Source organism: Triticum urartu, chromosome 2 (assembly GCF_003073215.2).
Source record: "Triticum urartu cultivar G1812 chromosome 2, Tu2.1, whole genome shotgun sequence".
NCBI lineage: Eukaryota > Viridiplantae > Streptophyta > Magnoliopsida > Poales > Poaceae > Triticum > Triticum urartu.
This window is the reverse complement of record NC_053023.1, coordinates 191347722-191373808: the sequence shown is the minus strand read 5'-3', so window position 1 is coordinate 191373808 and position 26087 is coordinate 191347722. Positions and strand designations below refer to the sequence as shown.

At 43.7% G+C, this 26087-nt stretch overlaps 1 protein-coding gene across 1 annotated transcript; it reads right to left on the bottom strand.

Annotated features, from left to right (window-relative positions):
* Window positions 1-399: 399 nt before the first annotated feature.
* Window positions 400-1700, bottom strand: LOC125536694. The gene is made up of 2 exons (XM_048699938.1): window positions 1014-1700; window positions 400-933 (listed from the first exon to the last, which is right to left on the bottom strand). The coding sequence occupies exons 1-2, from the start codon at window positions 1443-1445 to the stop codon at window positions 574-576; spliced, it is 792 nt and encodes a 263-aa protein (XP_048555895.1). The 5' UTR covers window positions 1446-1700; the 3' UTR covers window positions 400-573.
* Window positions 1701-26087: the final 24387 nt, after the last annotated feature.

Here is a 26087-nt window from a genome sequence, read left to right as displayed (position 1 = left end):
CGGGTGCGGGCGGTCGGTCTGTCCGGCGCGACCAGACCGCGTCGGTTTGGACCAAACGGCGCCGTCCGCGCGTCCGTTAGGACACGTCACCCAAATTGGGCCCCACGTGTTGTAAACGCCCTCAACCGCGCCAAATGGCAGGTTCAGTGCAATCTGCAAAACTTTTACTGAATGCGCGGTGGCTTTTGCAAAAGATTAGCGACCAGGTTGTTTTTTGCAAGAGAAGCCCCAAATGTGGTGGTTTCTTTCAATTGCGATGTGCAAATATGACACCCGCGTGGGCGTTATCATTTGGGTACATTTAATGATTTTAGGTTCTCAGAGGCACCTTAGTGTAACTTCGATTTCTCTGTTATTCGCATTTGTGCATGTTCCTTAGACTACTGTACTATCTTGGTCTATTCAAGAAGATACAACCATTGTTCCAGTAATCGATCACACGAGTGCTCTTACAAAGTGCTATTACAACAACGCAGCACGCCAATCAAATCAAACTCTACAAAGAATACTTGTGCAACGCTCCCCTGGTCGTCTGGCCCCTGCGCTCTCCGCAAGTTGGTGCCCGCCACTCGATCAGACGTTGTCGGGCAGGTCGAAGTGCTGGACGCCGAGCACCTGCAGCGCCGAGTTCTGCACGAAGAGGACGAGGCCGCACTTGGTGGCGCGGAAGTCGTCCCACAGCGGGAACTGGACGGACCCGGACACGGCCTTCCTGGCGGACGCGCCGTCGCGCACGGCGGCCACCTTCTCCAGCCGGCGCACCACGTGGTCGTTGAGCAGCGACTTGCCCTTGTTCTCGCCGCGGCCGCAGTCGGTGACCACGCCGCTCTCGTACAGCGCCACCAGCACGCTCCCGCCGCCGTCCACGCGGGAGTGGAGCGCGCCCGTGAAGGACGCCTGCAGCGTGCTCGGGTTCGGCCGCTGGAACTTCACCTGCAGAGCACGCACACGGTTCAGAGCACCGTCAACAATTCTTAAGGTGGTGGGTGCATGCAGCATGCGTGCGTGCGTACCTTCATGGCGGGCGAGGGGTAGCGGGGCGCGTCGCGGACGGCCTGGGCGAGCTTGTCCTGCTCGGTGCCGACGCAGTCCGCGCGGCCCTGCACGACGACCTGCGGCGTGAAGAGCGTGTCCAGCCGGAGCGCCTCCACGTACGCCTTCTGCCGCACGGTCCAGGCGCTGGCCGCGAAGGGGTCCTTCCACCCGCGGTAGTCCCAGTAGTCCACGTGGAACCCCAGCACCACCATCGCTCGCTCGCCGCCGCCGGTCTCGGAGGACTCCTGCGCCAGCCGCGCCACCAGGGCGTCCGCCTCAGGCGACGCCGCGCACCCCTGCGAGGAGAAGAGCTCCACCAGCACCGGGCCCGGGGCCAGGTCCTCCACAGGCTCCGGCGCCGAGGCCGTCGCGCCGCCCCTGCCGAAGCACGCCAGGAAACGCGGCGCCATCGCTACGTCTACGTGCCTGCCTCCTTCCCGGAGCGGAAGAGGTGTCAACGTGGTGGGAAAGGGAAGCGACTGCGAGTGGCAGGCCGATGGAGGCGCGCGTTTGCGTGTGCCGGGCGAGGTAAGTAGAGTGGTGGCTGGGCACTTAGGTGGGTGAAAGCGAGGGAACGTGGCGACGGCAACGGGATACCAGCCTGGGACAGCACGCAGCTCCCCTTCCCGGCGCTACGTTGCGATCTGTCGGCCTCCTCCGCCCATGTGTGCGGTGCGCCTGCCTGCCTGCCTGCCCACAGCCTCTCCATTATTTTTTCAGTTTGTCTAATTCACATCTAGATGTTTTTTGAAGATGTCATATCTAATCTCTTATAAGTATATAATGCAGCAACAAAAAATAAAAAAAACTAGGACAAAAAAATAGACCACAAACAGAGTGGACATCAAACTTAGATGTGATATAATTATGTCACATCTAGATGTGTCATAGACAGACTCTTATTTCTTTTATATCAAAACCTTTTCCTTTTCTAAATTTCTTATGGGTGACACGGTAGCACCACTTTGCTCCACATGCATCTTCTTTTTGTGCGCTACTTTGCTCCACATGCATCTATCTTCCTTTGCGATGCGAAAAGATGACCGAACCTGCATATGCTCCCCTGTTCTAAACTGTGGATCCTTTGCTTCGTCCGGTGTGTTTTGCCGCAGCCAAGTGGAGAGTCACGAGCTTCTGGTTCGCTGAAAAGTGAGAACGGGTGTCGTCCATCGGCGAGTGGTTGGGTCCGCGTACGCGCGCAGCGGCTGCCCGGGGTGTAATTTGTTTAAGGCAAACGAGTGTCGGAACACGCCGACCTAGCTGTTTGCCGTCCATGGTGTGTCGCAGTTTTCTTTTCCTTTCGAAATGGTTGGTGTGTCACAGTGGAGTCTAATCCACAGTCTCTGTAGTTCCTGTGTGCCGGCGTTTGATATCGCAGAATTGAACGCTTGGCTTTTGCCCCATGGACGGAACCCCTCTACCTGCACGTCGCCTCCCGAGATCTGGGATCAGCCTTCGCTCACGGTGCCGGTGGGGAGCGCGGCCGTGCACCTGACGGCGCATGCGACGTTCTACCAGATCAGTGGTCGCCTCTGTCGGTGTACCTGACATGTACCGTCTGCCTGTTGTGACCCCATTAATGGGGAATTCCGCAGAGCTTGGGCTTTGAGTTATAATCTCTTAACTCATTTTTTAATTGACTACTCCTTTCGTAAAGAAATATAAAAGCGTTTAGATCATTAATTTTTTATATTTGTTTACAGAGGGAGTATAATATATGACTTTTCCATAAAATAAATGACCAAACCAGCAACACACAGATTAAAAAGACAACTATATTGAAGTCCCCGAGTCTCGCAAGAAAAATATTGAAGCCCCTGCAAAACGACTGTCTTTGAACATCTTGATGGTGTGCTTGCAGTACATCGCCCGAACCACTATGTCCTACTATATATAGCGCTTACCGGCTACGGCCAAGGACACACCAAAAATCGAGTTAGGGTTTTGTCTCCTCTCTCCACTTGCGTTGCTGTTGTAGTCTACTCCATCCCGAACGCCGGCGTGCAATGGCGAGCAGGAGAGCAGGTCTCTGAAATCTCTCGCTCTTGTGATCCTGCACCAGGTGAAGGTGAATAAGGTTTTTGGCAAGCGCTTTGCACGACTGCTCATCGTCTATCACCATGGGATGTCTTCCTTCCAAGTCAGGCGGTGCTACTCATCATCGTCTTCAACGCCATTTGCATCAAGTCATCACTAACATCGTCAACATCGTACGAGCAGCAACGGAGGCACCTTCAAACGGTCAGTACGTGCGCCTAATCTGATCCAATCTCTTACTGTGGTTGATGTTGCATGTTCGATGATGATGTTCATGTTGGTATGTCTAGGATGTTTGATACATGCATGCTACTTCCTGTTTTAGTCATGAATTATTTGTTGGAATTACTCATTAACTTGCCTAATTTTTCAACAATCTAAAAACCATATTTAGGAAATTTCCTAAGTTAATTATGGATGGATAAGTTTACTGGTTTGCACTTTAAGAGGAGGCAGGTGAAGTCCACATTCTACCTTACTTATCTGAAAATTTTCCATGTTAGTGCTGGTATTCAGATACGTCTCCAATGAATCTATAATTTTTGTTTGTTCCATGTTGTTATATTTGTTGGTAAACGAAGTATGCAATTTCAAAAGTTTTGCTACGCTCACGCAAGATCTATCTAGGACATGCATAGCAATGAGAGGGGGAGAGTGTGTCTACGTACCCTCGTAGACCGAAAGCGGAATCGTTTGACAACGCGGTTGATGTAGTCGAACTTCTTCTCGTTCTGACCGATCAAGCACCGAACGTACGACACCTCTGAGTTCTGTACACGTTCAGCTCGATGACATCTCTCGAACTCTTGATTCAGCAAAGTGTCGAGGAAATAGATGAGTTCCGTCAGTACGACGACGTGGTGACGGTGATGGTGAAGTGATCCGCGCAGGGCTTCGCCTAAGCACCGCGAGAATATGACCGAGGGTGTAATCTATGGAGGGGGGCGCCGCACATGGCTAACAGATGTTGTTGTGTGTTCTAGGCGTCCCCTCCACACGTATATATAGGTGGGAGGGGAAGGGGGAGGGGGACAACCTTGGGGCACCCCAAGTAGGAGGAATCCTACTTGGGGGCCTAGTCCAATTTGCCCCCCTTACCATGTTTTCGGAGGGGAAAGGAAGGAGGAAGGAGGAGGGAAGGAAGGGGGAGACCGAATCCCTCCCCTTCCTTCTCTCTTCCCCTCTTTCCTTCTCCTCTAGTGCGGCCCATATGGGGGGCGCAACAGCCCCTACTGGCTGCTGCGTTTCCCCTCTTGGCCCATTAGGCCCATATCTTTTGTCGGGGATGCCCGGAACCCCTTCCAGTGACCCGATGTGTACCCGATACCCTCCGGAACACTTTCCGTGTCCGAATACTATCGTCCTATATATAAATCTTTACCTCTCGATCATTTCGAGACTCCTCGTCATGTCCGTGATCTCATCCGGGACTCTGAACAACATCCGTTCACCAAATCACATAACTCATATAATACAAAATCGTCATCGAACGTTAAGCGTGCGGACCCTACGGGTTTGAGAACTATGTAGACATGACTGGGACACCTCTCCAGTCAATAACTAACAGCGGAACCTGGATGCTCATATTGGCTCCTACATATTCTACGAAGATCTTTATCGATCGAACCGTTATGACAACATACGTTATTCCCTTTGTCATCGGTGTGTTACTTGCCCGAGATTCGATCGTCAGTATCTTCATACCTAGTTCAATATCGTTACCGACAGGTCTCTTTACTCATTCCATAATACATCATTATGTAACTAACTCATTAGTCACTTTGCTTGCAAGGCTTCTTATGATGTGCATTACCGAGAGGGCCCAGAGATACCTCTCCGATACTCGGAGTGACAAATCCTAATCTCGATCTATGCCAACCCAACAAACACCTTCGGAGATACCTGTAGAGCATCTTTATAATCACCCAGTTACATTGTGACGTTTGATAGCACACAAGGTATTCCTCCGGTATCCGGGAGTTGCATAATCTCATAGTCGAAGGAATATGTATTTGACATGAAGAAAGCAATAGCAATAAAACTGAACGATCAATATGCTAAGCTAACGGATGGGTCTTGTCCATCACATCATTCTCCTAATGATGTGATCCCATTCATCAAATGACAACACACGTCTATGGTTAGGAAACTTAACCATCTTTGATTAACGAGCTAGTCTAGTAGAGGCTTACTAGGGAACGGTGTTTTGTCTATGTATCCACACATGTATCAAGTTTCTGATTAATACAATTCTAGCATGAATCATAAACATTTATCATGATATAAGGAAATAAAAAATAGTAACTTTATTATTGCCTCTAGGGCATATTTCCTTCAGTCTCCCTCTTGCACTAGAGTCAATAATCTTGTTCACATCGCCATATGATTTAACACCAATAGTTCGCATCTTTATGTGGTTAACACCCATAGTTCACATCGCCATGTGACCAATACCCATAGTTCACATCGCCATGTGACCAACACCCAAAGGGTTTACTAGAGTCAATAATCTAGTTCACATCGTTATGTGATTAACACTCAAAGAGTACTAAGGTGTGATCATATTTTGCTTGTGAGAGAAGTTTAGTCAACGGGCCTGCCACATTCAGATCCGTATGTATTTTGCAAATTTTTATGTCTACAATGCTCTGCATGGAGCTACTCTAGCTAATTGCTCCCATGTTCAACACATATCTAGATTGAGACCTAGAGTCATGTAGATCAGTGTCAAAGTTTGCATCGATGTAACTCTTTACGACGAACTCTTTATCACCTCATTACCGAGAATCATTTCCTTAGTCCTTTTTAGGTACCTAAGGATGATTTTAATCGCTGTCCAGTGATCTACTCCTGGATCACTATTGTACCCCTTGCCAAAATCATGGCAAGGTACACAACAGGTTTGGTACACAGCATGACATACTTTATAGAACCTATGGCTGAGGCATAGGGAATGACTTTCATTCTCTCTTTATCTTCTGCCATGGTCAGGTTTTGAGTCTTACTCAACTTCACACCTTACAATACAGGCTAGAAGTCCTTCTTTGACTGATCCATTTTGAACTCCTTCAAAATCTTGTCAAGGTATGTATTCATTGAAAATCTTCTCAAGCGTCTTGATGTATCTCTATAGATCTTGATGCCCAATATGTAAGCAGATTCACCAAGGTCATCCATTGAAAAATTCTTATTCAAGTATAATTTTATGCTATCCAGAAATTCTATATCATTTCCATCAGCAATATGTCATCCACATATAATATTAGAAATGCTACAGAGCTCCCACTCACTTTCTTGTAAATACAGGCTTCATCATAAGTCTGTATAAAACCATATGCTTTGATCACCTTATCAAAGCGTATATTCCAACTTCGAGATGCTTGCACCAGTCCATAGATGGATCGTTGGAGTTTGCACACTTTGTTAGCACCGTTAGGATCGACAAAAACTTTTGGTTGCATCATATACAACTCTTCTTTAAGAAATCCATTAAGGAATGCAGTTTTGACATCCATTTGCCAGATTTCATAAAATGCGGCAATTGCTAACATGATTCAGACAGATTTAAGCATCGCTAAGAGTGAGAAAATCTCATCATAGTCAACACCTTGAACTTGTCAAAAACCTTTTTGTGACAAGTCGAGCTTTGTAGATAGTAACATTACCATCAACGTCAATCTCCTTCTTGAAGATCCATTTATTCTCTATGGCTTGCCGATCATCGGGCAAGTCCACCAAAGTCCATACTTTGTTCTCATACATGGATCCTATCTTAGATTTCATGGCCTCAAGCCATTTGTCAGAATCTGGGCTCATCATTGCTTCTTCATAGTTTTTTAGGTTCGTCATGGTCTAGTAACATGACTTCCAGGACAGGATTACCTTACCACTCTGGTGCGGAACGTGCTCTGCTCGACCTACGAGGTCCAGTAGTAACTTGATCCGAAGTTTCATGATCATCACCTGATCATCATTAGCTTCCTCTCTTGTTGTTGTAGGCATCACTAGAACGTATTTCTCTGATGTGCTACTCTCCAATTCGAGAGAAGGTACAACTAACTCATCAAGTTCTACTTCCCCCCACTCATTTCTTTCGAGAGAAACTCCTTCTCTAGAAAGGATCCATTCTTGGCAATAAAGATCTTGCCTTCGGATCTGTGGTAGAAGGTGTACCTAGTTGATTCCTTAAGGTATCCTATGAAGACGCACTTCCCTGATTTGGGTTCGAGCTTATCAGACTGAAGCTTTTGACATAAGTGTTGCAACCCCAAACTTTAAGAAATGACAGCTTAGGTTTCTTGCCAAACCACAGTTCATACGGTGTCGTCTCAGCGGATTTAGACGGTGCCCTATTTAACGTGAATGCAGCTGTCTCTAATGCATAACCCCAAAATGATAGTGACAAATCGGTAAGAGACATTATAGATCGCACCATATCTAATAAAGTACAGCTACGATGTTGAGACACACCATTACGCTATGGTGTTCCAGGTGGCGTGAGTTGTGAAACTATTCCACATTATTTTAAATGAAGGCTAAACTCGTAACTCAAATATTCTCCTCCGTGATCAGATCATAGAAACTTTATTTTCTTGTTACGATGATTCTCCACTTCACTCTAAAATTCTTTGAACTTTTCAAATGTTTCAGACTTGTATTTCATTAAGTAGATATACCCATATCTGCTGAAATCATCTGTGAAGGTTAGAAAATAACAATACCCGCCGCGTGCCTCAACACTCATTGGACCGCATACATCAATATGTATTATTTCCAATAAGTCATTGGCTCGCTCCATTGTTTCGGAGAATGAAGTTTTAGTCATCTTGCCCATGAGGCATGGTTCGCAAGTATCAAATGATTCATAATCAAGTGATTCCAAAAGCCCATCTGCATAGAGTTTCCTCATGCGCTTTACACCAATATGACCTGAACGGCAGTGCCACAAATATGTTGCACTATCATTATCAACTTTTCATCTATTGGTATCAATATTATGAATATGTGTATCACCACAATCGAGATTCAACAAAAACAGACCACTCTTCAAGGGTGCATGACCATAAAAGATATTACTCATATAAATAGAACAACCATTATTCTCTGATTTAAATGAATAACCATCTCGCATTAAAGAAGATCCAGATATAATGTTCATGCTCAATGCTGGCACCAAATAACAATTATTCAGGTCCGAAACTAATCCCGAAGGTAGATGTAGAGGTAGCATGCCGACGGCGATCACATCGACATTGGAACCATTCCTGACGCACATCATCACCTCCTCCTTAGCCAATCTTCATTTAATCCGTAGCCCATGTTTCGAGTTACAAATATGAGCAACCGAACCGGTATCAAATACCCAGGCGCTACTACGAGCATTAGTAAGGTACACATCAATAACATGTATATCAAATATACCTTTGTTCACTTTGTCATCCTTCTTATCCGCCAAAAATACTTGGGGCAGTTCCGCTTTCAGTGACCAGTCCCTTTGCAGTAGAAACACTCAGTTGCAGGCTTGGGTCTAGCTTTGGGCTTCTTCATGGGAGTGGCAACTTGCTTGCCATTCTTCTTGAAGTTCCATTTCTTTCCCTTGCCCTTTTTCTTGAAACTAGTGGTCTTATTAACCATCAACACTTGATGCTCTTTCTTGATTTCTACCTTCGCCGATTTCAGCATCGCGAAGAGCTCGGGAATCATTTTTGTCATCCATTTCATATTATAGTTCATCACGAAGTTCTAGTAGCTTGGTGATGGTGACTAGAGAACTATGTCAATCACTATCTTATCTGGAAGATTAGCATGCATTGGTTTTACCTTGAAGAGGAAAGGGTGATGCAACAAAGTAGCGTAAGTATTTCCCTCAGTTTTTGAGAACCAAGGTATCAATCCAGTAGGAGATTACACGCAAGTCCCTCGTACCTGCACAAAAAAACAAGAACCTTGCAACCAACACGATAAAGGGGTTGTCAATCCCTTCACGATCACTTACGAAAGTGAGATCTGATAGAGATAATAAGATAAATATTTTTGGTATTTTTGTTGTATAGTTTGGAAAATAAAGATAGCAAAATAAACGGCACCAGAAATAACTAGTTGATGGGAGATTAATATAATGGAGAATAGACCTGGGGGCCATAGGTTTCACTAGTGGCTTCTCTCAAGATAGCAAATTCTACGGTGGGTGAACAAAATACTATCGAGCAATTGATAGAAAAGCAAATAATTATGAGAATATCTAGGCATGATAATGTATATATGCATCACGTCCGCGACAAGTAGACCAAAATGATTCTGCATCTACTACTATTACTCCACACATCGACCGCTATCCAGCATGCATCTAGAGTATTAAGTTCATAAGAACAGAGTAACGCATTAGGCAAGATGACATGATGTAGAGGGATAAACTCAAGCAATATGGTATAAACCCCATCTTTTTATCCTCGATGGCAACAATACAATACATGCCTTGCTGCCCCTACTATCACTGGGAAAGGACACCGCAAGATTGAACCCAATGCTAAGCACTTCTCCCATTGCAAGAAAGATCAATCTAGTAGGCCAAACCAAACTGATAATTAGAAGAGACTTGCAAAGATATTTGAATCATGCATAAAAGAATTCAGAGAAGAATCAAATATTGTTCATAGATAATCTTAATCATAAACCCACAATTCATCGGATCTTGACAAACACACCGCAAAAAGAATTACATCGAATAGATATCCAAGAGAATCGAGGAGAACTTTGTATTGAGATCCAGAGAGAGAGAGAAGAAGCCATCTAGCTAATAACTATGGACCCGAAGGTTTGGGGTAAACTACTCACACATCATCGGAGAGGCTATGGTGTTGATGTAGAAGCCCGCCGTGATCGATTCCCCCTCCAGCGGAGCACCGGAAAAGGCCCCAAGATGGGATCTCACGAGTACAGAAGGTTGCGGCGGTGGAAATAGGGTTTCGTGGTGCTCCTGGATGTTTTCGGGGTATATGGGTATATATAGGAGGAAGAAGTACGTCGGTGGAGCTGCGAGGGGCCCACGAGGGTGGGGGGCACGCCTACTCCCTTAGGCGTGCCCTCCTGCCTCGTGGCCTCGTCGCTTCTTTCTTGACGTCCACTCCAAGTCTCCTGGATCACGTTTGTTCCAAAAATAACACTCCCGAAGGTTTCATTTCGTTTGGATTCCGTTTGATATTCCTTTTCTGCGAAACATTGAAATAGGCAAAAACAACAATTTGCATTGGGCCTTTGGTTAGTAGGTTAGTCCCAAAAATAATATAAAAAGGTATATTAAAGCCCATTAAACATCCAAAATAGATAATATAACAGCATGGAACAATAAAAAATTATAGATACGTTGGAGACGTATCAATGCATATCAACGAGTGGGGGAGAGTGTGTCTACGTACCCTCGTATACCGAAAGTGGAAGCATTTGACAACGCAGTTGATGTAGTCGAACTTCTTCTCGTTCCGACCGATCAAACACCGAACGTACAACACCTCCGAGTTCGGCACACGTTCAGCTCGATGGCGTCCCTTGAACTCTTTATCCAGTAGAGTGTCGAGGAAGTATATGAGTTCCATCAGCATGACGGCGTGGTGACGGTGATGGTGAAGTGATCCGCGCAGGGCTTTGCCTAAGCACCGCGAGAATATGACCGATGGTGTAATCTATGGAGGGGTTGGGCGCCGCACATGACTAACAGATGTTGTTGTGTGTTTTAGGCGCCCCCTCCCCACGTATATATAGGTGGGAGGGGGAGGGGGAGGGGGACAGCCTTGGGGCGCCCCAAGTAGGAGAATCGTACTTGGGGGCCTAGTCCAATTCGGCCCCCGTTACCATGTTTTCCGGAGGGGTAAGGAAGGAGGATGGAGGAGGGAAGGAAGGGGGAGGCCGAATCCCTCCCCTTCCTTCTCCTCCTGGTGCGGCCCATATGGGGGGCGCAACAGCCCGTGCTGGCTCATGCGTTTCCCCTCTTGGCCCATTAGGCCCATATCTTTTGCCTGGGGTGCCCGGAACCCCTTTCGGCGACCCAATATGTACCCAATACCCTCTGGAACACTTCCGGTGTCCGAATACTATCTTCCTATATTTAAATATTTACCTCTCAACCATTTCGAGACTCCTCGTCATGTCCATGATCTCATCTAGGACTCCGAACAACATTCGGTCACCAAATCAAATAACTCATATAATACAAAATCATCATCGAACGTTAAGCATGCGGACCCTACGGGTTCGAGAACTATGTAGACATGACCGAGACACCTCTCCGGCCAATAACCAACAGTGGAACCTGGATGCTCATATTGGCTCCTACATATTCTATGAAGATCTTTATCGGTCGAACCGTTATGATAACATATGTTATTCCCTTTGTCATCGGTATGTTAATTGCCCGAGATTCGATCGTCGGTATCTTCATACCTAGTCCAATCTCGTTACCGGCAAGTCTCTTTACTCGTTCCGTAATACATCATCTTGTAACTAACTCATTAGCCACTTTGCATGCAAGGCTTCTTATGATGTGCATTACCGAGAGGGCCCAGAGATACCTCTCTGATACTCGAAGTGACAAATCCTAATCTTGATCTATGCCAACCCAACAAAGACCTTCGGAGATACCTGTAGAGCATCTTTATAATCACCCAGTTACATTGTGACGTTTGATAGCACACAGGGCATTCCTCCGGTATCCAGGGGTTGCATAATCTCATAGTCGAAGGAATATGTATTTGACATGAAGAAAGCAATAGCAACAAAACTGAATGATCAATATGCTAAGCTAACGGATGGGTCTTGTCCATCACATCATTCTCCTAATGATGTGACCCCGTTCATCAAATAATAGCACATGTATATGGTTAGGAAACTTAACCATATTTGATTAACGGGCTAGTCTAGTAGAGGCTTACTAGGGACACGGTGTTTTGTCTATGTATCCACACATGTATCAAGTTTCCGGTTAATATAAGTCTAGCATGAAAAATAAACATTTATCATGATATAAGGAAATATAAAATAACAACTTTATTATTGCCTCTAGGGCATATTTCCTTCAATATTATCATTTTTGAATGTTTTACATTCATTTTATAGCAACTTTATATCAATTTTTGGGACTAACCTATTGACATAGTGCCAAGTGCGAGTTGCTGTTTTTTACTTCACAGAATATCAGTACAAACAAAGTCCAAATGCCACAAATTTTTTTGGAGATTTTTTTCTGGCCAAAAGAAAGCTTGGGAGCCAATGAAGTACAGATGGGAGGCCTGTGGGGCCCACGACCCACCAGGGCGCGCCAGAGGCCCTTGGAGTGCCTAGGTGGATGGTGGGGCCCACGGGAGTCCTTTCCACCGCCTCTCAACTCTATAAATACCCAAATGTTACAGAAACCCTAGGGGAGTCGACAAAACACAATTCTGATAAACCACAAGTATAGGGGATCAATTGTAGCCTCTTTCGATAAGTAAGAGTGTCGAACCCAATGAGGAGCTAAAGGTAGAACAAATATTCCCTAAAGTTCTATCGACCACCGATACAACTCTACGCACGCTTAACGTTCGCTTTACCTAGAACAAGTATGAAACTAGAAGTACTTTGTAGGTGTAACAGGATAGGTTTGCAAGATAATAAAGAGCACGTAAATAAAAACTAGGGGCTGCTTTAGGTAAAGAAGCAATAAATTTAGTATAGCGAGTGTGGAAAAGTGGTGGTAGGAGTTGCGAAATTGTCCCTAAGCAATTGACTACATTACTAGACCGATAGCAAGTTTTATGTGGGAGAGGCCACTGCTAGCATGTCATCCCTGACTTGGAATTCTATGCACTTATGATTGGAACCATTAGCAAGCATCTGCAACTACTAACGTTCATTAAGGTAAAACCCAACCATAGCATTAAGATATATTGGTCCCCCTTCAATCCCGTATGCATCAATTTCTTGCTAGGTTGAAGCTTCTGTCACTATTGCCCTCCAATACATAGTCCTATCAACATACAACTAACCCTATGGTGTGATCCACGCGCGCGCTCATATGATGGGCACCAAAGGACAACAACATAACCACAAGCAAATTAAACCAATCGTAGCAATTCACCAATTACTGACAGGACAACGAAAATCTACTCAGACATCATAGGATGGCAACAAATCATTGGATAATAATATGAAGCATAAAGCACCATGTTCAAGTAGAGGGTACAGCGGGTTGCGGGAGAGTGGACTGCTGTAGATAGATGGGGAAGGTGATGGAGATGTTGGTGAAGATGATGGAGGTGTTGGTGTAGATCGCCGTCACACGATGATGGCCCCGGTGGCGTTCCGGCGCCACCGGGAGAGAGGGGGAGAGGGCCCCCTTCTTATTCTTCTTCCTTGACCTTCTCCCTAGATGGGAGAAGGGTTTCCCCTCTAGTACATGGCCTCCATGGCGGCGGAGGGGCGAGAGCCCCTCCGAGATTGGATCTATCTCTCTGTCTATCTGTTTCTACGCTTTTGATCCTGGCCTTTCACCGTTTCTTATATTCCCGGAGATCCGTAACTGCTATTGGGCTGAAATTTTAACACGATTTATATCCGGATATTGGCTTTCTTGCGGCGAAAGAAGGGCACCAACCGCCTTACGGGGTGGCCACGAGGGCCCATGGCACGCCTAACCCCTTGGGGCGCGCCCCCTGCCTCGTGGCCCCCTTGGGAATCGTATCGCGTTGATTCTTCTTCCCGAAAATCACATATATTCCAAAAAAAACTCCGTCAGTTTTTATCCCGTTTGGACTCCGTTTGATATGGATTTTCTGCGAAACAAAAAACACGCAATAAATAGGAACTGGCACTGGGTACTGGATCAATATGTTAGTCCCCCAAAATAGTATAAAAAGTTTCCAAAAGTATATGAAAGTTGTATAATATTGGCATGGAACAATCAAAAATTATAGATACGACGGAGACGTATCAGCATCCCCAAGCTTAATTCCTGCTCGTCCTCGAGTATGTAAATGATAAAAAAAGATAATTTTTGATGTGTAATGCTACCTAGCATAATCTCGATCATGTAATCTAATCATGGCATGAATATTAAGACATGAGTGATTCAAAGCAATAGTCTATCTTTTGACATTAATACAATAATACTTCAAGCATACTAATAAAGCAATCATGTCTTTCCAAAATAACATGGCCAAAGAAAGCTATCGCTACAAAATCATATGGTCTGGCTATGCTCCATCTTCACCACACAAAATATTCAAATCATGCACAACCCTAATGACAAGCCAACCAATTGTTTCATACTTTTGACATTCTCAAACCTTTTCAACTTTCACGCAATACATGAGCGTGAGCCATGTACATAATACTATAGGTGGAATAGAATATGATGGTGGAGGTTGTGTGGAGAAGACAAAAAGGAGAAAGTCTCACATCGATGTGGCTAATCAATGGGATATGGAGATGCCCATCAATTGATGTCAATGCGAGGAGTAGGGATTGCCATGCAAAGGATGCTCTAAGAGCTATAAGTGTATGAAAGCTCAAACTGAAACTAAGTGGGTGTGCATCCAACTTGCTTGCTCATGAAGACCTAGGGCATTTGAGGAAGCCCATCGTTGGAATATACAAGCCAAGTTCTATAATGAAAATTCCCACTAGTATATGAAAGTGATAACTCAAGAGACTCTCTATATGAAGAACATGGTGCTACTCTGAAGCACAAGTGTGGTAAAAGGATAGTAACATTGTCCCTTCTCTCTTTTCACTCATTTTTTTTTATTTTTTTCTCTTTTTTAGGCTTCTTTGGCCTCTCTCTTTTTTGGGGCTTCTTTGGCCACTTTTATTTTGATAACCTCACATGGGACAATGTTCTAATAATGATGATCATCACACTTTTATTTACTTACAAGTCAATATTACAACTCGATACTAGAACAAAGATACGACTCTATATGAATGCCTCTGGCGGTGTACCGGGATGTGCAATGATCTAGCATATCAATGACATCAAAAAACGGACAAGCCATGAAAACATCATGCTAGCTATCTTACTATCATGCAAAGCAATATGACAATGATGCTCAAGTCATGTATATGATGATGGAAGTTGCATGGCAATATATCTCGGAATGGCTATGGAAATGCCATGATAGGTAGGTATGGTGGATGTTTTGAGGAAGATATAAGGAGGCTTATGTGTGATAGAGCGTATCGTATCACGGGTTTTGGATGCACCGGCAAATTTTTCACCAACTCTCTAAGGGCAATGCATGGTACCAAAGAGGCTAGCAATGATGGAAGGGTGAGAGTGCGTATAATCCATGGACTCAACATTAGTCATAAAGAACTCACATACTTATTGTAAAAATCTATTAGTCATCGAAACAAAGTACTACGCGCATGCTCCTAGGGGGATAGATTGGTAGGAAAAGACCATCGCCCGTCCCCGACCGCCACTCATAGGGAATACAATCAATAAATACCTCATGCTCCAACTTCGTTACATAACGATTGACCATACGTGCATGCTACGGGAATCACAAACATCAACACAAGTATTTCTACAATCCACAACTACCCACTATCATGACTCTAATATCACCATCTTTATATCGCAAAACTATTGCAAGGAATCAAACATATCATATTCAGTGATCTACAAGTTTTATGTAGGATTTAATGACTAACCATGTGAATGACCAATTCCTGTCATCTCTCTAAATAGATATAAGTGAAGCAAGAGAGTTTAATTATTTCTACAAAAGATATGCCCACGCTCTAACAAATATAAGTGAAGGAAAAGAGCATTCTACAAATGGCGGTTTTCTATGTGAAGAGGAACAGGCAATCCAAACTTCAAATGATATAAGTGAAGCACATGAAGCATTCTATAAAGCCATACTCAAAAGATATAAGTGAAGTGCAAAGATAATTCTATAAATCAACTATGGACTATCTCATACCAGCATGGTGCATCAAAGAAAAGTGAAACCTAAATGCAAAAGACGCTCCAAGATTTGCACATATCGCATGAACGAAATGAATCCTAAAACATACCGATACTTGTTGAAGAAAGACGGGATGCCTTCCGGGCACCCCCAAGCTTAGACGCTTGAGTATCCTTAAATATTTACTTGGGGTGCCTTGGGTGTCCCCAATCTTGAGCTCATGCCTCTCCTCCTTCTCCTCATATCTAGACCTCCTCGATCTTTGATCACTTCATCCACACAAAACTCAACAGAAAGCTCGGTAAGATCCGTTAGTATAATAAAGCCAATCACTACTCTAAATAATGTTGAAAACCAATTCATATTTTGTTTTTGAATTGTATCTACTGTAATATAACTTTTCCATGGCTTAATCCATGGATAGAAATCGATAGTCTCATCAAAACAAGCAAACAATGCATCAAAAACAGAATCTGTCTTAAACAGGACAGTCTGTAGTAATCTGAACATTCACCACACTTATGATACTCCAAAAATTCTGACAAAATTAGTAAAATAAACAATTTGTATAGGAAGACAGTGCAAAAAGTTTCAGAACCATTTGACGTTCCAGTAAAAAATGTAAAATCACGCACTACAGCCAAAGTTTCTGTTTTGCACCGCACAAACCAACAAGCAATGTAAACATCCTAAAGCCAAATCTTGGCACATTATTTTTGTTTTTAAACTTTATAAAAGCACACAACAGAAATAAATGACTCTCTAAAACTTCCGGGTTGTCTCCCTGGCAGCGCTTTCTTTAAAGTCATTAAGCTAGGCATATAGTGCTCAGGTAATGGATCCACCCGGAACCCAAGGTATATCAAAGCCAATTTTAATTAACAATGATTTGTGATTTAGTAGTGAGCACAAATTAACATATATCATGCAACAACGAAGTCTAACTCTCTTCCTATGCATTGACATGTCATAAAAGAACAATTCATGCACACATAGTAAAGGCCAACGCATAGTATAAACAATTTCTTGCAATTTTATCATATTGGAAACATGGAGAGGCGGAGACGTAGTTCCTCTCTCATAATAATTGCAAGTAGGACCAGAAAGCACATGCATATTATATTCATCAAAATTATTATGTGCAACGGTAAAATGCAACCCATCAATATAATCCTTAATAAGGGCAAACTTCTCCGATATAGTGTGGTCGAGAGAATTCAGAAAGATAATAGGACTATCATGCGTAAGTGCAATAGCAAAAATTTCATGTTTAATATAAGGAACTATAGCAAGTTCATCTCCATAAGCATAATTCATATTGGCATCTTGGCCACAAGCATAGCAAGCATCATCAAAAAGGGATATTTCAAAAGAATCAACGGGATCATAACAATCATCATAGCATTCATCCTTCGGTAAATTCGAAGGGAAATTAAACAATGTATGAGTTGAAGATTTACTCTCATTATAAGGTGGGCACGGGTAGCTAATCCATTCTTCCTCCTTTTGTTCTTCGCTCTCCTCATCATCTTTTTCATCCAATGAGCCCACAGTTTCATCAATTCCTTATTCCATAGACTCCTGCAAAATATTAATCTCTTCTTGGACAGCGGAGGAGTCCTCAATATATGGTTTAACATAGGCATTATAAGCATAATTATCATAACAATATTTAAGTATGGCAAAATTTTCAGATTTGTAAAGAGTAGCATCATACTTCCCAATCAAAGAAGCAATTTCATAAGCACCCTTAAAAGCAACAAATTCTTCAATTTGTTGAACATCATAGTAATTATAAACACCCTTAACATATGAAGATACAATTCCATTGTCATCAAACTCACATTGGTAGGGAAGGTGTTTCTTAGGGTCTTCAGAACAAGTAAAATCATATATCTCACATAAATTCCAAGCATAGCATTGCAAACGATGAATTTGACCCAGTAAAACTTTCCCTTTTTGAGATAAGCGGTGTCGCACATAAAAAGCATGCTCATCTAAAGATTTGCCCTCAACTAAGCTAGTTGGGGTTTCAGCACGAGCACATAGGGATCGAAGATGATCCAAGTAAAAAGCTTCAGGAGTGTGATAGATTTTGAGTGGTTCTTAAACCATTGGTGTAGTAGGTACAACTATTTTTTTTGTATTTCGCGTTCCATATCCATAACTAAAGTTAGAGAATAACTTAGAAAAGCAAATAAAATCCACTTAGTGATAAAGCAAACAAGCACACACGAGAATATTCACCCCACGCTATTGTTCCCCGGCAACGGCGCAAGAAAAAGGTCTTGATAACCCAAAAGTATAGGGGATCAATTGTAGCCTCTTTCGATAAGTAAGAGTGTTGAACCAAAATAGGATCTAAAGGTAGAACAAATATTCCCTCAAGTTCTATCGACCACCGATACAACTCTATGCACGCTTAACGTTCTCTTTACCTAGAACAAGTATGAAACTAGAAGTACTTTGTAGGTGTAACGGGATAGGTTTGCAAGATAATAAAGAGCATGTAAATATAAACTAGGGGATGTTTTAGGTAAATAAGCAATAAAGTTAGCATAGCGAGTGTAGAAAAGTGGTGGTAGGAGTTGCGAAATTGTCCCTAAGCAATTGACTACGTTACTAGACCGATAGCAAGTTTTATGTGGGAGAGGCCACTGCTAGCATGTCATCCCTGACTTGGAATTCTATGCACTTATGATTGGAACTATTAGCAAGCATCCGAAACTACTAATGTTCATTAAGGTAAAACCCAACCATAGCATTAAGATATATTTGTCCCCCTTCAATCCTGTATGCATTAATTTCTATGCTAGGTTGAAGCTTCTGTCACTCTTGCCCTCCAATACATAGTCCTATCAACATACAACTAACCCCATGGTGTGATCCATGCGCACGCTCATATGATGGGCACCAAAGGACAGCAACATAACCATAAGCAAATTATACCAATCATAGAAATTCACCAATTACCGATAGGACAACGAAAATCTACTCAGACATCATAGGATGGCAACACATCATTGGATAATAATATGAAGCATAAAGCACCATGTTCAAGTAGAGGGTACAGCGGGTTGCGGGAGAGTGGACCGCTATATATAGATGGGGGAAGGTGATGGATATGTTGGTGAAGATGACGGAGGTGTTGGTGTAGATCGCCGTCACACGATGATGGCCCCGACGACATTCCGGCGCCACCGGGAGAGAGGGGGAGAGGGCCCCCCTTCTTCTTCTTCTTCCTTGACCTTCTCCCGAGATGGGATAAGGGTTTCCCCTCTGGTCCATGGCCTCCATGGCGGCAGAGGGGCGAGAGCCCCTCCGAGATTGGATCTGTCTCTCTCTGTTTCTACGCTTTTGATTCTGGCCTTTCACCGTTTCTTATATTCCCGGAGATCCGTAACTCCGATTGGGCTGAAATTTTAACACGATTTCTATCCAGATATTGGCTTTCTTGCGGCGAAAGAAGGGCACCAACCGCCTTATGGGGTGGCCACGAGGGCATAGGGCGTGCCCCCTGCCTCGTGGCCCCCTCGGGCATCGTCTCGCGTTGATTCTTCTTCCCAAAAATCACATATATTCCAAAAAAAATCTCCATCAGTTTTTATCCCGTTTGGACTCTGTTTGATATGGATTTTCTGCGAAACAAAAAACATGCAACAAACAGGAACTAGCACTGGGCACTGAATCAATATGTTAGTCCCCAAAAATAGTATAAAAAGTTGCCAAAAGTATATGAAAGTTGTATAATATTGGCATGGAACAATCAAAAATTATAGATACGATGGAGATGTATCAAATTCCAGCCGCCGTAAGTTCCAGAACCATGAGATCCAATCTAGAGCCCTATTCCGGCACCCTGCCCGAGGGGAACATTATCATTGAGGGGTTCATCATCCTCATTGGTGCTCCTCTGATGATGTGTGAGTAGTTCACCATAGACCTACGGGTCCGTAGGCATTAGCTAGATGGCTTCTTCTCTCTTTTTGATTCTCAATACAATGTTCTACTCGATGTTCTTGGAGATCTATTTGATGTGATGACTTTTTGCGTTGTGTTTGTTGGGATCCGATGAATTGCAAGTTTATGATCAGATCTATCTATGAATATTATTTGAGTCTTCTCTGATCTCTTATATGCATGATTGTTATAGACTCGTATTTCTTCTCCGAAACTTTGGTTTGGTTTGGCCAAATAGATTGATTTTTCTTGCAATGGGAAGAGGTGCTTTGTGATGGGTTCGATCTCGCGGTGTCCTCACCATTGACAGAAGGGGCAGCGAGGCACGCATGGATCGTTGCCATTAAGGATAAAAAGATATTGTCTACATCATGTCATCGTTCTTATTGCATTACTCCGTTTCGCCATGAACTTAATACACTAGATGCATGTTGGATAGCGGTCGATGTTTGGAATAATAGTAGTACATGCATGCATGAGTCGGTCTACTAATCTTTTCCTTGGATATCGTCATAATTAGTTGCTCTTCTATCAATTGCGCAATAGTAACTTGTTTACCCATCTTATGCTATTTTCTCGAGAGAAGCCACTAGAGAAATCTATGCCCCCGGGTCTATCTTTTATCATATCATTTTCAGATCTATTATTCCAAAAACCCAAAAATACCTTGATGCACTTTTTCTTTATTTATTTTATTTTGTATTTTTGCAAGATCTATTTATCCAATCTACTACAATTTTATCTATCTCAATACCGAGGAGGGATTGACAACCCCTCTTACGCGTTGGGTTGCAAGTATTTGTTCTTTGTGTGCAGACACCATTTACAGTCACTACAAGAATCAGCTTATTTGTCGTCTGCCATGGCAAACGGCAAAGGCACCAAAAGCGAACGACAAAACACTTTGCCGACCGCCATCGACGGCAAAGATGTCCGGCAAAGAGGGCTACGGTAAAGAGGTTCTTTGCCGAATGCTTCATCAAAGCGGACGACAAAGAATCTTTGCCGTCAGTGGCGGACGACAACGAAAATAAACGGGAACTAATAGGCGTTAGCCACATCAGGTGGCTAACGACAGCCTTCGCCGTCCGCCAGCGGACGACAAACATTCCCTCCCCTTTGCCGTCACTAAATGGTCAGCTCCCAGGTTGCTGCCACGTGGCCTCTTTGCCGTCAGTGGCGGACGGCAAAGAACCCTTTGACATCAGTGGCAGACGGCAAAGAGGCTGCATTGCCTCTTTTTTTTTCTATTTTTTCTTATATCCAAGCATTTTCAAAGCAAATAGATGATATATTTCACTGGGCAATTACAGAGCAAACATATAAGATATCCAACACATAAGTTCATCATACATGCATAGTTCCATCATACATAGAAAGTTCAACATATAGGCATCCAACCATATATATTACAATAGTTTCATCCAACGATACATGCATAGTTCCACGATACAAAAGAAATAGAGAAAGGGATAAGAAGCACTCCATCAATGCAAGCTTTCGTCAAGTGAATGAAATCTACAAAATGGGAAATAGCAAAGTTAGAATAAGAAGATTAGAAGAAGAAGAAAATAAAGAAGAACAACAAGAAGAAGAAGAAGTAAGCATACTTAGGTAAAATGGAGCTAGCCTAGCTAATTATGCCATTTTTGAGTGAACTAAGCATATTATGCCATTTTTGATATAAAGCAGCTTAGTATAGGTCATTATTGAGCTAACCTAGGTAACTAAGCATATTAGAGCTAACTTAGGTCATTTTGGAGAAGAAGAAGATTGGAAGACTAGAAGAAGAAGAAGGTTTTTACCCTTTTCCTTCTCATTCTTCTTCTTTTATTCTTTCTTTTTCTTCTCTTTCTTCTTCCATTCTTTCTTTTTCCCCTCTTCCTTGTTTTTCTTCTTCTTATTCCTTATTTGTGTCATCTTAGAGCTTACATAGTTAATTATGCCATTTTTGAGCTAACTAAGCTTATTATGTAAATTTGGAGGAAAAAAGGTAAGTGTATGTCATTTTCGTGCTAACATAAGTATTTATGCCATTTTTAGCTAATGTAGGTAAAATGGATCATTTTGGAGCTAGCCTAGCTAAAATGGATCATATTGGAGCTAACCTAGGTAAACTTGGTCATTTTGGAGCTAACCTAGGTAAAACGGATCATATTAGAGCTAACCTAGGTAAACTTGGTCATTTTAGAGCTAACCTAGGTAAAATGGATCATATTGGAGCTAACCTAGGTAAAATGGGTCATTTTGGAGCTAACCTAGCTAATCATGCCATTTTTGAGTTAACTAAGCATATTATGCCATTTTTGACATAAGTAAGCTAAGTATAGGTCTGTATTGAGCTAACCTAGGCAACTAAGCATATTAGAGCTAACTTAGGTCATTTTCGAGCTAATTTAGGTAAAACTGATCATTTTGGAGCTAATTAGGCTTATTATGTCATTTTTGAGGAAAATAAGCTAACTATATGACATATATGAGGTTACCAAGGTTGTTATGCCATTTCAAACCTAAGTAAGCTAATTATGCCATTTTTTTACATAAGTAAGCTAAGTGTATGTCATTGTTGAGCAAACCTAGGTAGCTAAGCATATTAGAGATAAGTTAGCATATTAGAGCTAACTTAGGTCATTTCGGAGGAAACAAAGCTAAGTATAGATCAATTTGGAGCTAAGTAAGCTAATTATGTCATTTTTGGAGGAATATAAGCTAAGTCTAGGTCATTATGGTAAGCATTTTGGAGGAAATAAAGCTAAATCTAGGTCTTTATACATTTGGTAAGGAAAACACTAGAGAAAACTTACCGTCATCACAGAGGTGAAGCACCGTCATGGCTCGTGGAGGGGCCACCACCTGGAGAAGGATCATGCGATGCTTGTCTGGAGGCACGCTGCACCAAAGACCATTTGCAATGTCTTGTTAATATGACGACACTCAAATGTTAATACTAGTAACTGGTAACCATTCAAATTAAACTCACTGTGGTCCCTGGAGCAATCTCTGGCATCGGCGGAGGGGTCTGACCGGCCTTCTGGCACACAGACTGCACATTTGGTTTTCACGGGTTAGTCATACTAGTTAGTAATGAAATGAACATTACATGCTTGATTTGGCTAATATGAAGAAGAAACTTACCACGAGGAGCTCGTACATGGCCCGGTTCTGCATGTCATTCCGTGCCCTCTCCTCCTCCATCAACCCTATCGTCTTCTCCTCCAACTCCAGCTCCCTCTCCACCAGAAGCGCATAGGTTCCATCTCTCTCAGTCTAAAGAGAAGCCTGCAACACCACTCCTCGTTAGCATTGTAATCATCGATGGCTGCACACATAATGTAATGCTTGAAAGAAATCCATGTATAACTAACCTGGAAGGCGAGCTCGATCGGCCGTGGACGAGGCCTTATCTCAGGATCTGAGCTCGTTTGGCGCACCTTGATCTCCCGGAGAGTGCGAGGACAACAGATAAGTCCATCTCCAATGGCTATCGAGCCATGGGACCTCCCGCCACCAGATATCATCACCAGCTCCGGATCAAACGGCCCGCTCGGGTTAAAGTCCTCCCTTTTCCTCGCCTTCCCCTCATCTCTGTACTTCACGAGCTTGTTGTGGGAGGAGATGTTGGTGAAGTTCTCTAGATGATCGAGGTCAGACGCAAAGAATGCCTTAGCCTTCTTGAACAGGGCAGTGTGGGCCATGGCATAGAGGTCGAACACCTCTGGCACCGGTGCCATATTGTATCCCGCCTAAAAGAGAGGAACATAGTATAAGTAATTAAAGGGCTCAAGCTAGCATGACAGAATGAATTTCATGAATTATGAAGCAAACCACATACCCAGTGTAACACCCCGGATGTAACTTTCCCAATTTGTACTCCAACTCTTGCCGTTTCCGGCGTTAAGTTATTTTATTTTCTCGGGTTCGGGTTTTTGTCTCCGTGTGTTGTTATAGTTGTCATGCATCTCATATCATGTCGTCATGTGCATTGCGTTTGCATACGTGTGCATCTCATGCATTCGAGAATTTTCCCCGTCGTCCGTTTTGCATTCCGGCGCTTTGTTCTCCTCCGGTGGTCATTTCTACCTTTCTTTCATGTGTGGGGATTAAACATTTCCGGATTGGACCGAGACTTGCCAAGCAGCCTTGGTTTACTACCGGTAGACCGCCTATCAAGTTTCGTACCATTTGGACTTCGTTAGATACTCCAACGGTTAACCGAGGGACCAAAAAGGCCTCGTGTGTGTTGCAGCCCAACACCCCTCCAAGTTGGCCCAAAACCCACCTAAACCCTCTCCATCATCTAGAGCGTTCGATCACGATCGCGTGGCCTAAAACCGCACCTCATTTGGACTCTCCTAGCTCCTCCTATGCCTATTTAAAGACCCCTCCGAAATTCTCTTTCTTCCTCTCCCGAAACCCTAGTCGTCTTCCACCTCTCGCCGCCGGACACGTCCGATTCGGGCCGGACGTGTCTGACTTGCCCCGCCGCCGCCACGTGTCGCCGCCCCGCTGGCGCGCCCGCCGTCCCCGCCACCAGGCCCGCCGGGGCCCGAGGCCGGCCCCCGCGGCTCGTCTCCGCGCCGCCACTCCCCGCGGGAGGCCCCGCGCCCGACCCCCGCCGCCTTGAGGCGCCGCTCCACCGCACGTCGCCCGGCCGGCCGCCGCCCGTCTCCTCGCCGGCGACCACCGCCTCCGTTGCCAAGCCGCCGCCCGCCACGCCCGGAGCCCCAAGTCCTCGCCGCCGCGCCGCCCCGGTCTGGATCCGGCGGATCCCGCCCGATCCGGCCACCTCCGTCTACTCCGGCGAGATCCGGCCCCACCTCGGGCCGCGTGCCACCGAACCCTAGATCCGCGAGGTGGTTTTTTTCTAAGTCCTCAGATCTCAGATCCATATGCTCCTGTTCATCGTGCTATAACTCCTCACCCGTAACTCCGTTTTTGGCATATAGCATATCAAAATGTTCATCTCAGAGAGTACATCATTTCATTCCATTGCATCATTTTCATTTGAGTTCATTTTGACGCCTGAAATGCTGTTAGAAGAGTGCTACTTGAGATAACTGTCAGATCTGCTACTCCATTTAGAGATTTGTCATTTTTGCCATGATTATTGTGTGCATGATATGCCCATGAGTTCTACATATGTTTTGTTAAGGGTTTTGCCATCTTTCCAGAGGTGCAACCCATGTTTTTTTGTGATGTGTGTGGTGACTAGCACAAGCTTGCAAAGTGAGGCACTTGGTAATGCTGATTTCAGGGACTTAGCATTTCCACTAAGTCCTTGAGCTGTTTATCTCGTATGGCCATATGTTCATGTTGTTTCCTAGTGATCCGTGCCTCTTTTGAGGATGATCAATAAGGATGTTTTGTTAATATTGTAGTGCTCTATCAATCCATGTCTTTGTTTGCATTTATAGAGCACCCTAGCTTGAGTCAATCGAGCTCTAGTTTTGCTACTTTATGAATCTAGGCAAATTGTCTACTTGTTAGCGATTTTGCCGATGATGTTGTAGTTGATCCGTGCATGCTATGCTATTGTTCTTGCCATGTCTAGCTTGCATTTTGTGTATTCTTGATGGGTGTATGCTTAGATTATCATGACTTACTCCGTAGTGAGTGCATCGAGCTCGTAAACATGCCTACTTAAGATCTGTTTTCAGCATGTGCCAGTTTTCACCAAGTCTGAAAACTGATTATGTTTTTGTCATGTTCACATGCTTGCAATTGTATTTTCTGATCCTTTTTGGCTCAAGGTCACTAAGGGACTTTTGTTAAGCTCTTTGAGTATCTCCATGCCATGCTTTACTTTTCCATGTTCAGGTCCTGTAGCATGTAGTTTTGTTGCTCCGAAGTGTGCTACCTGATCTGAAATTCCAGACAAGTGTTAATTTCACTAAGTCTGAAATCTGTTTACCATATGCATTTTTGCCATGCTTGTTTGAACCTGTTAATGGATGAATTGGCTGTAGCTCAGTGCTATACTTTTGTTAAGCTTCATGAATGCATCCCTGCCATGTATTTTGTTGCCATGTTTGGGTGCTGTAGCTTGTTCATCTCATTGTATTTAGATGGCTACTTGCTGTAATCACAGACCGGTGTCATATTTGAATCGCT